General features: G+C 41.2%; 2 protein-coding genes across 2 annotated transcripts in view; one reads left to right on the forward strand and one right to left on the reverse strand.

Annotated features, from left to right (window-relative positions):
• Positions 1-15,072, forward strand: part of LOC103362818 (voltage-dependent calcium channel subunit alpha-2/delta-3-like) — a 121,380-nt gene that overhangs the window by 87,268 nt on the left and 19,040 nt on the right. The window contains exons 16-25 of the mRNA XM_008289313.1: positions 1,406-1,489; positions 1,606-1,677; positions 2,389-2,450; positions 2,591-2,658; positions 4,396-4,441; positions 4,932-5,029; positions 5,138-5,231; positions 5,469-5,564; positions 5,673-5,794; positions 6,615-6,692. Of these exons, the coding sequence (XP_008287535.1) occupies positions 1,406-1,489; positions 1,606-1,677; positions 2,389-2,450; positions 2,591-2,658; positions 4,396-4,441; positions 4,932-5,029; positions 5,138-5,231; positions 5,469-5,564; positions 5,673-5,794; positions 6,615-6,692 (820 nt within the window). The remainder of the gene's footprint in view (positions 1-1,405; positions 1,490-1,605; positions 1,678-2,388; positions 2,451-2,590; positions 2,659-4,395; positions 4,442-4,931; positions 5,030-5,137; positions 5,232-5,468; positions 5,565-5,672; positions 5,795-6,614; positions 6,693-15,072) is intronic.
• Positions 9,468-15,014, reverse strand: lrtm1 (leucine rich repeats and transmembrane domains 1). Its single transcript, XM_008289312.1, has 4 exons — positions 14,694-15,014; positions 12,603-12,987; positions 12,282-12,487; positions 9,468-10,970 (listed from the first exon to the last, which is right to left on the reverse strand). The coding sequence occupies exons 1-4, from the start codon at positions 14,698-14,700 to the stop codon at positions 10,441-10,443; spliced, it is 1,128 nt and encodes a 375-aa protein (XP_008287534.1). The 5' UTR covers positions 14,701-15,014; the 3' UTR covers positions 9,468-10,440.

The raw sequence follows: 15,072 nt of genomic DNA on the forward strand, positions 1-15,072 counted from the left end.
AATTGTTGCCTAGGTCGTTTTAAAGGAAAAGTCACGAGTGCTGGTGTGATGCTAAAACATTTAAGAAGACAGAGGTCCAGACCAAATTTTCCCACAGGTGGCACTGGTGCCACCAAGTGTCTTAAGCGCACCAGCCACCAGTCCTAGTGCCAGATTCAACCACTTCTTTTGTGTCTCAAATTCCTTTTCCATGAGGTATGAGCATGTTTATGATGGAATTAATTGGTGCAGACTTGTATGAGATGAAGTGCAACACTGTAGTAATGCAGAACAAAACACAGATCATATCCAATTGGTCAAGAACAGACAGAAAACTTCTCATCAAAATGACATTAAACACAATTTATCAGCACATTTTTTTGTTTTGTTTTTTTCTGGAGAAATCTACAGAAATTCTGATTTCAATTTAGTAACAAGCATCTCGTCTTTAGTGAATTGTATAATTTAACACACAGCTTCGTTTTCTCACTGGCCAGGTTAGTGCTCTTTTGATGCTGAAAGGTTTGTAGGAAGAGGAACTGCCTAAAGCTAGGGCTTCTTGCAGTCATTGGCACTTTTAAAGTTTCATGCTTCATGTAGTTTGTTGAGGCTGTTGCAAACTTTGTGTTGCCAGCACCGGCTACACTATATTCTGCACATTTTACACGGTGCATCTCTTCGTTGTATCTCAGCTAAGGAAACCCTCTCTTGACATCTCAAGTTGAAATACATATTTCTTTATTTATTTTTTTTAGTTTTACTCTCAGCTTCACCTGTCTATCGAGTCGTTCTCACCCTCTTGGCATCATCTTGCGGCTTATCAGCTGTGGGTACAGCACTCTTACATGTGCTTGTAGCACAGCAAGACTCGGTTGTGCGTTTTATCACTGCCAAAGTTCCTGAACGTTATCAGTGGCCTTCCAGTGCTAGCCGCTGGCATTAATGCCCCCGTGCAAAAGTGACAAAGCTCCAGAGATTGTTTGCTCACAGTTGCCTGATTGCCAATGTCTATATCTCTGACTACCGTTTCTGAAGTGACATCAGACTACAACCATGATGATTTTTGTCTATTAGGTAATGAAAACAGGAGATATTGCAACCACAAGACTCCTGGTCATTGCTGCACCAAGCCCAGAACTAGAAGCAGTTAGAATGTACCTCCCTGTCAAACCAAAAGGTTTCATTTTAACCTCTGTTTATGTATTAAATAAGCAAATTAAGTTTGACCAACCATTTCCTGCCTTTAGCTCCACACTCATGAGACACATGAGAGTATCAAATTTACTCATCAAACTATTCTTTTACTCATTAGGCTAACTGACAGAAAATTAATCATGTATGTCAGTAATAATATAACCCTACTACAGCATGCTCTTTCTGTTGTATTTTCTTCAGTATATCTGTTTGTGCATGCATGTGTGTCTAGTACGGAGATGGCAAGAAGCGAAGGAAGCCAAACTACAGCAGCGTGGATCTGTCTGAGGTGGAATGGGAGGATAAGGATGACACGGTGAGACGCTGCAGTACTAAATCTACATTAAGCATCACCACAGCTCCACTCTGAATATCAGTCTGATCTACAAGACTGTGTGTGTGTGTGTGTGTGTGTGTGCTCTGTCTTTCTAGTTGAGAAATGCCATGGTCAACAGGAAGACAGGGACCTTCTCCATGGAGGTGAAGAAGAGTGTGGACAAAGGGGTGAGGAACCCAAAATTGCAAAAATGCACAAACACACACACAAACAAGCGCTTTTCAGATGGTCCCCAAAGGTGTGCCAGAGGAAATACCCAGCAGGGAGAATCCACTCTGCCAAGGGGTTGTTACACTTGGCACTGTGATGTACAGGCTTGACTTGGGGATTTTGTTTCTGATTTGGTTTGCTCTGCATGCACTGGTGTGTGCCTCCCTGTGTGTGAGCCCCTTATCTCTACCCAGCACATGTTGCTGAATATGGGGGAAAGAGCCACCCAGTGATTCAGTTTTAGTACTTGTCTGTCTGAGAGAGAGAGAGAGAGAGAGACATTCAGGTGTGTGTGCATTTTGTATTTTATAAGCTTAGCAAAGAGCATTATACATTTGCCTGATTATTAAGCATTCAGTATGTATAAACCTACATACACACTAAGACACACACACTAGAGTGTACACACACACACACACACACACACACATATGCACACACACAGATACACACGGGCATATTCCCAATCTTTATCCAAATATCCACACAGCAAAAAACACGCATCAATCTGCAGCTTTACAGGTTGGGCTGCAAACCACAAGCATGCACTCCCTCTGCCACTAGATGGAGCCACATTGCAAGGAATCCCATCAGATAACTGTCATCACACTGCCCAGTGTTTACTGTAACGTCTAATAGAAGATATTAATCTTTTTTTTTTATTTCAGAGACGAGTGCTGGTTTTGCACAATGATTACTACTACACAGACATCAAAGGGACTCCTTTCAGGTAAGAAGGCTGGAGACATTTCTGTAAGCAGTGAACAAAGTTTGCAATGATTAAAACATTAGTGTCCCTCAATTGTCTCTGCAAACAGATAATTGGTGAGTTGTTTTTTTAAGAAAAGATGTTTTTTTGTTTTTTTTCAGTCTAGGAGTTGCTCTTTCTAGAGGCCATGGAAAGTATTTCTTCAGAGGCAATGTCACAGTGGAGGAAGGTAAGAAATCATCTCCTCTCATTATCTCATTTGGACCCGATATTCTTCTGTTTCTATCAAACAAATGGCAAGTCATTTATCTTTTCATGGCTTGTCTGTTATTTTCTCCATCATTTTCGATTTTCTTTCTATGTCTTTGTGGAAGATTTCAGATTTCTGAACAATAACACACAATACCACACTGTGCATATAGTAGTGCTATTACACTACCATTATAGTACATTAATACAATGCTGTAATATAGTAGTTGTAAAGTAGTTCTGCTTTAGGTTTTACTCAATCAAAATACACACACAATACTAAAATTTTTGTAGCATTTATTTATTTAGGAATAAACAGACGGGTGTTATTGCGTTGCTTAATCACAACCAATAATGACTTGATTAAGTTGTCTGGACCTGTTCCTGTTAATTCAGTTAAACCTATAGAGAGCACTCTAGTCTTTGACATTATTATGGTTTTTATGTCTTTGTATTTTTAAAGAAGAATATTTTTTCTGAAGCACACATCAGTGTATAGTGTAATTGCATGTTTTCAGCAATTAGAGGAATTCGCACCAACATTACTACGACTATTGCAAGTATTGCAGCTGAAGCATTCATGTTGTCTTTCAGATCTTCATATTGTTATGTTAATGGGGTGAACCTCTTAAAACTCATCGAACCAAACATGGGCCTAGTATAAAATTCTACCACTCTATGTTGGATGGTGTTTGGCCATTCTAAGTCATCGTTTGAAAGCACAAAATAATTTAGCGTTAGAAGCGTTTAGCTAGAACAGTTGCTTTCTGTGTAATAAACGTGCATACACAGGAAAACAACAGTTTTTCCTTTTTTGGCCTATATGGGCACGTACTTGTTGAATCGCGATATGTTGCAGGTGATTTTCGCTGGAATACTTTTCTAGCTTTTTTAGTATAAATGAGGTGGATGTTAAAAGGTTAATATTACTTATGGGTTAAGGCATTTTTTTGTGTTGTACCCAGCTGAAGTGAAACAGCATTCATCTACTTTGTACCATGTTGTGTAATTACCATATTATAAAGTAATCATGCATATACTCTGATCGCATGTCTGGTGTTTAAGTAGTAACGTGGCATTATGAAATATATTAGATTATAAGTATAATGTAGCATAAAATTCAACCCTTGAAATAAACATCCTTAGTTATTCTCCACCACTCATCTGACTATAATTTTAAATATATGTAATTCTTTACATAGTCTTGCTTTCTCCTATTTTCTGCACAAACATGTCTGTTACACTCACACAGACATCCTTGCATATATATTCAGTAGAAACACAGTGATAATGAATTTAAAAGCCACAACTGGGCAGGAAGTTAAATATTTCTTTAGTAGCTCTGTAGGTGTGTTATGTGTGTCGACAGTGTGCTCCCCTGCATGTGTGTGTCTCCTTGTGTTTATGTCTATTTTCATGTCAAGCCTCATGCATGTTAATATTCATGTAGCGGTGGTGTGTGTGTGTGTGTGTGTGAGAGATACTCTGTCTGTGTGTTTCTCTAAACATGTCTATCATGCAGAGCCCTCTGAGCATGACTTGGCTCTTCCTGATCTAATCAGACCTGTCACATCCATTCAAAAAACACATTTTTCACCCCGAGTGTGTGTTTTAAGAGTGTGTGCATTTGAGATGTAGATGCCTTCCCCTATTATTATGAGTTCACATTGAGTGCTTTTGCTTATTTATTTTTTGAGACAGTCTCATTTGGTTACAGGACTTCATGACTTGGAGCATCCTGATGTGGCGCTGGCAGACGAATGGTGAGAGCGTACTGACGGTGTTATATCATCCTCTTCTCGTATTCAAGTGACATTGTGATTGGAGTGTATCCTAAATATACTGCCAAATTATAAAGTCAATCAGAATTAGGATTTTTGGTGCAGTACAACAGTTTTACAGCTTTGGGATCTTTAGAAACGTCTGTTTGACTGGAGTGTTTGTGTCACTCGATGACTTGTGGTCGCTAAGACTGGGAACTGGCATTTAAACACATTAGAGTAAACGCTTTTCAAACTAATCCTTGTAAATGAAGAAAAAAAAAGATCTTTGTTTTGGATCACTGTCGATGCATTGTAATCCAAAGACAACAGAACTAGATTGTCTGACCAAGGTAGTGATTGCATTTTTAAGCAGATACTCAGCAATTAGCCAAGAAATCAGTTTTGAAAGGAAACTCTCTGGAGTCTGGTATAACTGAGTGTGATGTATTATTATAACCCGTTCATATTTTCAACTCTTGACATGTTCCAGGACATACTGCAACACAGACGAGCACCCAGAGCACCGCTACCTGTCGCAGATAGAAGCGATCAAACTTTACCTCAGTGGACACGAACCTCACCTACAATGTTAGTCCATCTCATCTACAGCCGGTTGATATTCACTGATATTTTTTTGTGCGTTTTGGCAAGTTGATGACAACGCAAAATATGCATTATTGCCTTCTGCTTTGTTAGGTGACAAGGAGCTGATTCAGGAGGTTCTGTTTGACGCCGTTGTGACTGCCCCCTTAGAGGCCTACTGGACCAGCCTTGTGCTCAATAAATCAGAGTATGTCACCCACTTGGTTCTTGTTTTTCCATGTTGGCCTTGAAAACGGAAGCTGTTTATTATGGACACAAACTAAATCCTGTTGGTCAAAGATCACTTTCATAGGGGATTCTTGCTCTCTGAAATGATAATGGTATTAATAATTCAACAAAATTACTATTACAGAAGACCAAAAAAGGTTGTGTAAACACTTTTCTTTATAATTGTTCTCTGAAGCTGATGTATGTGTTTATACAGGAACTCTGATAAAGGGGTGGAGATCGCTTACCTGGGCACAAGAACAGGGCTGTCCAGAATCAACCTGTTCGTGGTGCCCGACGAACTTACAAACCAGTAAGTAAGCCGAGAGTATGTATACCAAGCGTGTTTACGTTTGATTGTCTCCAGTGTTACATTTTGCTCGCGCATCCATCGTGTCATCTGTTTCCCGTCTGCTTCAAGAGACTTCCTGACAGCTGAAGACAAAGAGGGAGTGTTCAATGCCGATCACTTTCCCCTTTGGTACAAGAGAGCGGCAGAACAAGTTCCTGGCACCTTTGTTTACTCGCTGCCTTTCAACACAGGTTAGTCGTGAATTTCATTTTGATGACGACGATTCTTCCCATAATGTCAGATGTACTTTCCAGTAGCCATTCCTAGTGTGACTGATGAGACTGTTACCACCAAGTGTCTGGAACCAAGACCTGTTTTGTAGTCATTTAGTATTTTGTCATATTCACAAGTAATTCAGCGCTCTTGCTTCTATTAGTGGGACCTTTTAAAAATGTTCTCTGTCCCCTCTTTTCCTCTTTCACCCATATTTGGCCGTTTTCTCTGGCCGTGAGTCCGTACCTCCCCTTCTCTCTTATTAATTCTGGGCTGTGTTCTTGTGGATAGGACTGATTGCTGTGGGTTGAAATAAGATACGTTAGGAAGAGGTCCAGCCCTTTCCATAGTGACTTGCCCAGAACACACATAGAGACACACGCATAGTCACAAAAAGCCACACATACATACACACAAGCACCTCGCGCATATTCAGTTTAACCAAAAAAAAAAAAAAAAAGGTTGTTCCTCCAAAGGGAGAATGTGTTCTCATCTGTCCTCAGCCTCAGGCTTTCCATTAGTGCCAGCTAATACAAGTGATCTGAAAGGCTCTTATTTACTCACTGGACTTGCCTCAGATGCACTCTTCCTCTCCGGACTGCGGCAGTAAGCTATGTAGCCATGAAATAGTACTCCGTGGTATTTATGTTCGGTGTTTCTCTCTCCAAACACCCTGTGGTCAGTTCAGAACTAATATAAGGAATTATGATATGACTGTGATGTGAACTCTTTGTGTGTTTGTGTGTGTGTGTGTGTGTGTGGGTTGCATTTGTGTGTGTGCTTATGTGTGTGGTTTAGGATCAGAAAACAAGAGCGTTGTATTGGCCAGCACTGCCATTCAGCTTCTGGATGAGAGGAAATCACCCATAGCTGCGGGTAAGTGGGAACTCAAGTGGGTCTTTCTCTTTCACACTCACCAACACACACACACACACACACACACACACACGTCTACATCGAAACTGCAATATTCTTTTCCTTATGCTGCTTTGCTTTGGTTTCCTGGTCTGCAGATGTCTCCCCACATGTTCTGACTGTGCTGCTTTTTTAAAAAAATTATTATTATTATTTGCAAGTTTGTCCCTGCATTTGAATCCAAGAGAATTTATTCCTAAATATATTTAATGAAGCCAGTTTTGCCTTTTGTGCGTTTTATTTATTTATTTATTTTTTGCCTCCGTGCCTTTTTCAGGGCATATTTTGGCATTTTTTTCCTTTGTGGCCTCCCTCATCTCACGTCCTGGTGACTCAGACGCCCCACAAGTTTATGCTCGTATAATGCAGCTTCGTGCAATCAGTAATTTGATGGTAGCTGTTAGCCATCATCTCGGTTAAAGAGGAAAGGAACGGCAGATTAAACAGGAGGCTGGCGGAATGGGAGAATCAGTGTGTACGTATGGTTTCACAGTTGATTGATATTATCTGAAGGAAGAGTTTTTTTTTTTGCGCAACATCTGTAGCAATTTACACTTTGCTGGACATTTTCATTATAGCTCGTGAAATTTTCCAAACCGAGACGATGTGCGATATACAAACGCACAAAGTGGCTTTACTATGAAAATAGCTACAGACAATGTACTTGAGGCTCAGGGCTATTCTTCAGGCAAAGGTGTCTCCAACTTTCCTTGTACTTCTTCTGCATTCCCTTTGGATGTGTCTTCCATGTTGTTCAACTCTTGGAGCCGTAGACATCTAGCAGATTTGAGTTTTGAATGAATGAATTATTCTTTTTAAATAAACTGTACAGTTGTGAATTAGATCCATTCTTTCAACTGCCCACACAAACACACACACAAAAACAATATGGAGCACAATGTTTGCCTAATATTTAACAAAACACATCTTCACTCGATTATCTGTGTCCCTTGTTGACGTATGAGGGCTTATTATGCCAGCAGAGGAACCACAGAAAAAAGAAATAATGAAGACAGGAAAAAGGGGAACGTCTTTTTTGGAAATGTAGGAATAAAATAAGAGAGGAAATAAAAAGGGCAGAGAAAGAGAAAAATTATTTCACGGTGCCTGAATGCGTTGACATGAAAGCAGTGCATTGTGGGTAGTCTTGGCCTGGGGGAAACCACTGAAGCAGAAGGACAGAGATGGGAGAGTCTGTGCGGTGCCACGGCACGCGCATAGTAACACACACTCGTTCACGCACACACACACACACAGAGTATGCATCAGATTTTTAGCAGTGGTGCACAAGCAGCCCACAGTTTACACCAGCCCACAGTGTTATTTGACCCTGTTGACTTGATCACTGTTGTTTTAAGATAATAGCATTCTCTCCAATCCAAGTGACTAATCAGCACCAAGGATTTATCAAGACCCTATTGTTACTGTGGGTGCTGATATACAGTAATGACGATCATGCTTGTCAGATCGGGGGATGTCTGTATGGGTGATTTTATATAAGAGAGTCAGATGGGAGGAGAGATGTAGGCTAGAATGCAAATTTATCGTAGGCCGGTTAGGGCCAGTTTTCACTGCCCTGCGCTCCACTGAGCTGTAGACTTGTGAATACGCTAATACACTAACTTAACAGGACAGGCTGATGACATCACACGCCACGGGCCCTGCAGACATCACTTGAGTCACAATGTTACTGTGTGCATCCATACAGGCCTGTGTGTGTGTGTGTGTGTGTGTGTGTGTGTGTGTGTCTCTGTTTGTGGTCACATCCTGATCCACGTGCAGTGAGTCTGCTGCCGTAATACACACAGAGCCATAAAAGTCAGGTCAGGCGTCAGGACCAAAGGCATCTGTTTACATTCATGTGCCTTCACACTGCACTGAATGAGCTACAAAATCGATTATTACAGGAAATTATTGATTAGATAGATAGATAGATAGATAGATAGATAGATAGATAGATAGATAGATAGATAGATAGATAGATAGATAGATAGATAGATAGATAGATAGANGATGGATAGATAGATAGATAGATAGATAGATAGATAGATAGATAGATAGATAGATAGATAGATAGATAGATAGATAGATAGATAGATAGATAGATAGCATTAAATAAACAATGCATTGCAATGCTAAAAAAAAAAAGGGAATGCTGGGTTTTATCCTTAAGGGAAATATAATGTCAAAAATACAAAAGTTTTATATATTCTCACTTATCTCTCGCAAATTCTTCCCCTAATACTAAGTATAACCCATAGTATTTTCATTTAATCATGTGTGTGTGTGTCACTATTTTTGCAGGCTATTTTATGTAATAATGATGAAACGTGATCATTCTAAAACCCAACAACAAATGTGCCAGCAGCACATTAAACTGAGACCCTTATAAACAACCACTAATCTAAAGATAACCCACAGAAAACCTCAAACCTTAAAAAAATGTAATTACCTGATTTTTTTCCCCCCGCGAACTGAGAATTTGAAAACTTTTGTTTAAATAATTGAATTGAGTACGGTACATGGCCGAGGCATGAACTACTATCTGTGGCTTTTTTCATCAGAGAATGTTTGCTGCAGAAAATCTGACACTTCATCAAGCTGCCTAGTATGTTGTAAATGGTTGAGAATTACACTCCAAAGTTGGTCCTCTTTTTTCCCAGATACCTTTACATATAGTTTTCCCATTTAAAGATGCATACCTTCTGAAATTAATTGCCAGTATACATACAGTAATCAGGTAAAATATTTCTTTTATTTTATATAATACATATTGAAGGACATGACTACCATTATGTAATCAGCATTAACTCACTAACAAACAAGACTTCACTGATCTCAAAAACTGTAGTTCTAAAAGTTTGTGTGTGTGTGTGTGTGGGTGTGGTGCTGCACAGCAGGATGATAACTCAGACTGATGAACCTTTAAAGTCATAGAAAAACAACAAGGCTGAGTCCGGGTTTTGTTGTTGTTGTTTTCATTTTAGTTTGTTTCATTATTGCTTCAACGAATCTCCCATTTTCAGTTCAGTCGTCAGAAAAATATCCTATAAGAAAACATATTTCCTTCTCAAAGCTATGTAACGTTTTTAGGCACAGACGCATAATTCTCTGTAATATGTGCTCACAGTATACATCTTCGCACGCACGCTCAAGCACAGATGAAACACTGACATAAACAGTCTCACTCTTGTTCTCATACGCTCACATCAATGATACGAACAACTTAGGACAAAACTGACATCAGCTGCCTACTATGAGTTTTCAAAATTACGTCAAAAACAGACTCAAAAATATGGACAACAACCAACTTCTAAAATCCATTTTATAAATACCAGAGCTTTACTATTATACCTACAAGTACACAATTATAAATATATAGCAATTTGTTCCTATCTTTGATATGCATGTCTCAGACAAAATCAAATTTATATGTTTGAATTCTTTGGCCTGCCCCTCAAACCCGCATACAGCAGAAGATAATCTTCTCATCAGTGCATAGTCAAATACCTGTGAAATTTAGCTACCCAAGTCTCAGAAATGAAGTGAACGTACACAAAAATAAATAATCTCACTCTCTCTCTCTCTCGCTCTTTCTTCTTTTTTTTTTTCTTTTCTCAAACATACATGCACACACATGGCATCCAGAGACGAGTAGGTTAAAGGGTTGAGGCCCAAGTTTGAAGTCCAGGGTTAGTATTATCGTCTCCTAGGCGATAGCATTCTCCAGTGGTTCCTTCTCATCTGCTGTGGCATGATCCGCTCCCCGCGCTGCTGCCAACTCCTCGTTCTTCTTTAACTCCCGCTGATATTTGGCCATGATAGCAGCGTAGGCGCATCCATACACTGCTGCAGCCAGCATCATCAGACACACGATCCCACACACCACACCGGTGATGATCACCGTGGCAATAGCGTGGCGCAAGTTGACAGGCCGTTGCTTCTGCTTGGTTTCACACTCTGTCATGCCCCCTGCTCCTCCTCCTCCTCCTCCCCCGCCACCTCCAAAACCCTCCCCCATCGCCATGGGGACGTGGAGAGTGTGGCTGGAGGGATGAGCATGGTTGCCATGGGTGTGGCCTCGCAGTAGCCTCTCAGACTCCAGGTGGTGTATGTTAGCAAACAGGTAATGGTAGCTTGTAGTCATACAGGCATGGAAGAGCTGGTAAGGGATTTTCTGCAGGTCTCTGTCCTTCATTTCTTCTGGCTGGGAGCAAAGCACTTCATCAACCCCTCCGCCTTGGGATCAGAGTAAAAGAGTTAGATAAGACCGGCATGGGGGCAGGAAAGAATAGGGAGAACTGGTATTTACTTTTTGACAGCAGGAAACCACAATTATAGTCATCATAAATTAGGCTTAAACAGTCTGTAACTTAACATTTTTAAAATCTATTGACTTCCTTTAAGGGTCTGCATTAGCAAGTGTGGTATGATTTACAGCTCCAACTCAGTTGGATCACAGGAGACGAATGAATAGATTCTGTTGGAGAAAGCATTGAGTTAGAACTCCATAAGCTGCCCTCTGTGTGTCCCGTAAATCTCTTTATTATTCGTCCTCTGTATTCGTGTTGAGCTCGTTCTGTCACACACTTTCTCTCTTCCTCCCTGATTAACCACTGGCTTTCTATTAAGCATACATCCTTGTATCTGGGTTCATTGTTCTGTTTTGCAGTAATTAGAATTTTCAGCATTTAAGATGTAAGCTGTGTCAGGGTAGCATGGGCATGTAGGCGGGCCAGCCAACTCCAAGCAAGCCGAGCTTTCATTGTACAGTGGTAATTTTGTTATCTAATGCATGCTGGGTTTGGTGTAGCATGGGAAATAATGTGGTTCGCAATAACAAATAACACTTAATTGCCCCTATACACCATCTCTGGCAGTAGCTCTGAGTGTTCCTAAGATTTGTGAACCAACACTTGCAGAAAAAGACTATAAATGTTATAAGTCCACATGTTATGTGATACATGTCTGACATGCTAGTAGTCTCTTGCCAACATATGGCACTAATCAAATTAACAGCTCATTCCACCGTCTTTAATAACGGAGCTGAACTTTTAGTAAGGTCTTAACCCTGCTGTGTCAGTCTCCAATGACAAGCATGTAAACAGATAATCCATTTGGGGTGGGCAATTTTTAATCTCTAAAAGAGGTTCTCATTTGTAAAGTGCCATTTCACCACAAATGGTCACATCAGTTCTATTCTGCTGGTTTTAAGATATTTGGTTCTGTCAGAGGACGGCTGTACCAGGTTGACCCGATGGCTGAATGATTGCAGCGTATAACACATGGCTGCCCTCGGCAGCTGAGTCCCTGGTTCAACTTCCAGCCTTTGCTTCGTCTCATTTCCCTTCTCACTTTTCCCCGTTTTCTGTGTATCTCTATTGGAATTATCCAATAAAGGCAAAATGCCAAGAATATAACCTATTATAGAAAGTACAGCATCACCCTAATTTAACACTGTGTCCAGCAGGAGAGGCATGGCGATGAATGAATGCAGGAAAAGTTACAGACATTCTTTAGTTCCCTAGAGGTAGCTTCTAACGCTCTCACCTTTAAAGAGATAGGTCTCCAGCCAGAGTTTGAGGCCTATGAGCTGGCAGTCACACCTCCAGGGGTTGCCTCGTAGTGTGAGGCTGTCCAAGTGAGTCAGGGCCTCCAAAAGGGAGCGGTCCAATCTTGTTAGCCTGTTGTGCGCGAGCCCCAGGTGGCTGAGGTTCCTCAAACTGTCCCCCATGGCTCCGGGCAAACCCCACAGGCTGGCAGAAGGGGCAGTGGGAAGGAAATGAGATAAGATTCAGTGAGGTATCACAATTATAGTATGCACTGTTCAGCACAAGCAACACAACAAGTTTGATCTTTTCAAGGCTTAACCTGTTGTGCGAGAGGTCGAGGTGTGAAAGCGAGCGGATAGGTCCGAGCAACCGTTTGTCAAGCTCTCTCAGGCTGTTGTCGGCCAAGCTGAGGCGCTGCAGAGTCCTCAGACCGAGCAGAGCGGTCGGCGAAATAGATGTTATAGAGTTATTAGATAGGTCAAGAATGCGGACAAGGGGTATTTCCCTGAAAGCCATCGATCCCAGCCCCCTGATACGGTTGTCTTGGAGATACAGTTCTTGGGTGTCTGGATGCAGTCGTCGAGGGATATCATATAGGCCTCGACCCCGACAGTCTACGACTTTGGTGTTGCTGTTGCAGCTACACTCCTTCGGACAGGCATGTGACAGAGACAGGGGGGAGAGGAGAGCACACACCAGTATCACTGTGAAGATACAAGGACATAAGACTGGATTAGAGTTAAAAGCATGGTTAGATGTTTTTGCAGCCATACATGAAAATAAGGCTGCATGTACATATTTGAAAGATTAAAGATATTATTTTTGTGCTTGACTAAAAAATGTGATCACTTTCACTAATATCCTGCACTACTGTTACATAAACAAAATCCATATATAGTATATAAATATATAAAGTCTTTACTTCCCTTTGTTTTTGCTCAGATAACAGTGTTGTTTGTCTGATAAGAAGAAAGTCAACTCATTACTAATATGCCAACTCCTACCTCCCACCCCCTTAGACAGTGGCCCTTGGTGACTTCGCCAAAGCCTCATAACCCCTCACCCACACACAAATCCATACGCAGCACATATTGGGTGTCTGATTCCCTTTGAGATAACTTCACATGTCCATTCCTTCTGGAACGTTACAGCAGTATTTATAGCATTGGCTTGACTAGCTCGAGGCTCAATGAAATGAAGCTCTGACCCAAGCCTGTGAATGCAGTTAGCTTACAAGTTGCAGTCATAGACACTGAATAGATAGATAAGCAGCACCACGGTTTCATAGGCACAGCAGCTAAAATGTTCTTCTGAGCAATTTCACAGCAATTATCATACCTGGGAATGTTTAATGTTTTCTCAAAATGATGTTATCTCATTTTCGTCTGTATCAGGCAGCTTCTCCCGCTAGAATCAGAATGATGCCTTTGTCGGAGGCAGCTCTGAACCTCACAGCAGCCTGATACTTCTTTCCGGAAGTGTATTAGGGAACGCTGTGCAGCTAATAACAGCAATAATCAGCCAACCACTCTATGGAATGTTAAACGTTGAAATGGGATGGCAAAATGTGTTGTGTAAAACTGAGCATACAGCACTAAATACACACAACTGCCATTTAACAGTCAGCAGTTGACAACAGTGTCTTCTGACAAATACATTTTGCTTCCACAGTAACATGGTCTACTAATCAGAGTTAAACATCACCATGTTGTCTGATGGACTTTTTACAGTGAATTATGATTTTGAGATTTACAAATATCCATGCACAGGTGCTCCCCGATATGATCTCAGATGTTAGTTTGGTGTAGTGACTCATGCTGTTATGATATTGTGTTAACATGGCTGGGCTGAGGTTTAGCACGCTGCAGTGCAAAGCCCTGTGTTTAATGCATCCTTGTTAATGAAGTTCGAGTGTGTGTGTATGCAAGAATGCATTTAATCACATGTGCATACATGTGTGCATTTACTCATAAACAAACTCGTATAAATTCAGTGCACATACAGACACAAATAAACACAGCATCAGCTCAGTGGAGCATTGTAACAGCAGCTCTGGAATGAGGTCAACACAGGAGAATGGCTCTTTGCTGTGATGTGTCCCTCCAGTGCAAAGTACACACAAAGAAGTTTGTAATGACATGCACACACAACCCACAGCAAGTACCACTTTAAAATCAACATGGCACAAATTTCAATACCAAATGGCAACAACAGAAACTCGCGGGTGATGCTAATGTGCTGCTATAAGCATAAAAATGTGAAAATAGTTTTGCATGTAACTGTTTCAATGTGAGAAGCAAGTATTTTGTGTCCACTGTTACACAACAGTTTACACAACATGCCAGTTGTAACAGCTGACAGCAGCCTGCCCAGCCATGTACATAAACACATACATACATGGAGCTCCTACCTCTCATATCTGCCAGTCGTCTTTGGGCCGCTTGCGTTCAGTGTTCTTTTAGCTCCCTTTATGGATTGTAGCCACTGTCATTGGTTGATGATCCATTAGCTGTCAGTAAGGCTGAGATTAGCTGGTCCTGACTCTCATCTGTGCAGGCTGATATGGTCAATAGATGAGAATTAGCGAGGACGAGCTCAACAGCCAGAACCTGTGTTGCCCTCAGGATCCCCAACAACGCTTACGAGGGCATGAAACCCCATCAGAGCGGGCAGATCAGAGCACAGAGCTCACTGCCAGGCAGCCAGTCTGGGAATCACTGGAGTTGGGAAAGCTCTGCTCTCTCTCTCTCTCTCTCTCTCTCTCTCTCTCTCTCTCTCTCTCTCTCTCT

Source organism: Stegastes partitus, unplaced genomic scaffold (assembly GCF_000690725.1).
Source record: "Stegastes partitus isolate 25-593 unplaced genomic scaffold, Stegastes_partitus-1.0.2 Scaffold605, whole genome shotgun sequence".
Classification (NCBI taxonomy): Eukaryota; Metazoa; Chordata; class Actinopteri; family Pomacentridae; genus Stegastes; species Stegastes partitus.

Bases quoted from the DNA above. Each gene is read 5' to 3' on its own strand.
- lrtm1 (XM_008289312.1), bottom strand. The intron at 12,488-12,602 runs GTTAAGCCTTGA...CCCTTCTGCCAG, and splicing joins CTCGACCTCTCGCACAACAG to CCTGTGGGGTTTGCCCGGAG. The intron at 10,971-12,281 runs GTGAGAGCGTTA...TCTGATCCCAAG, and splicing joins GGAGACCTATCTCTTTAAAG to GCGGAGGGGTTGATGAAGTG.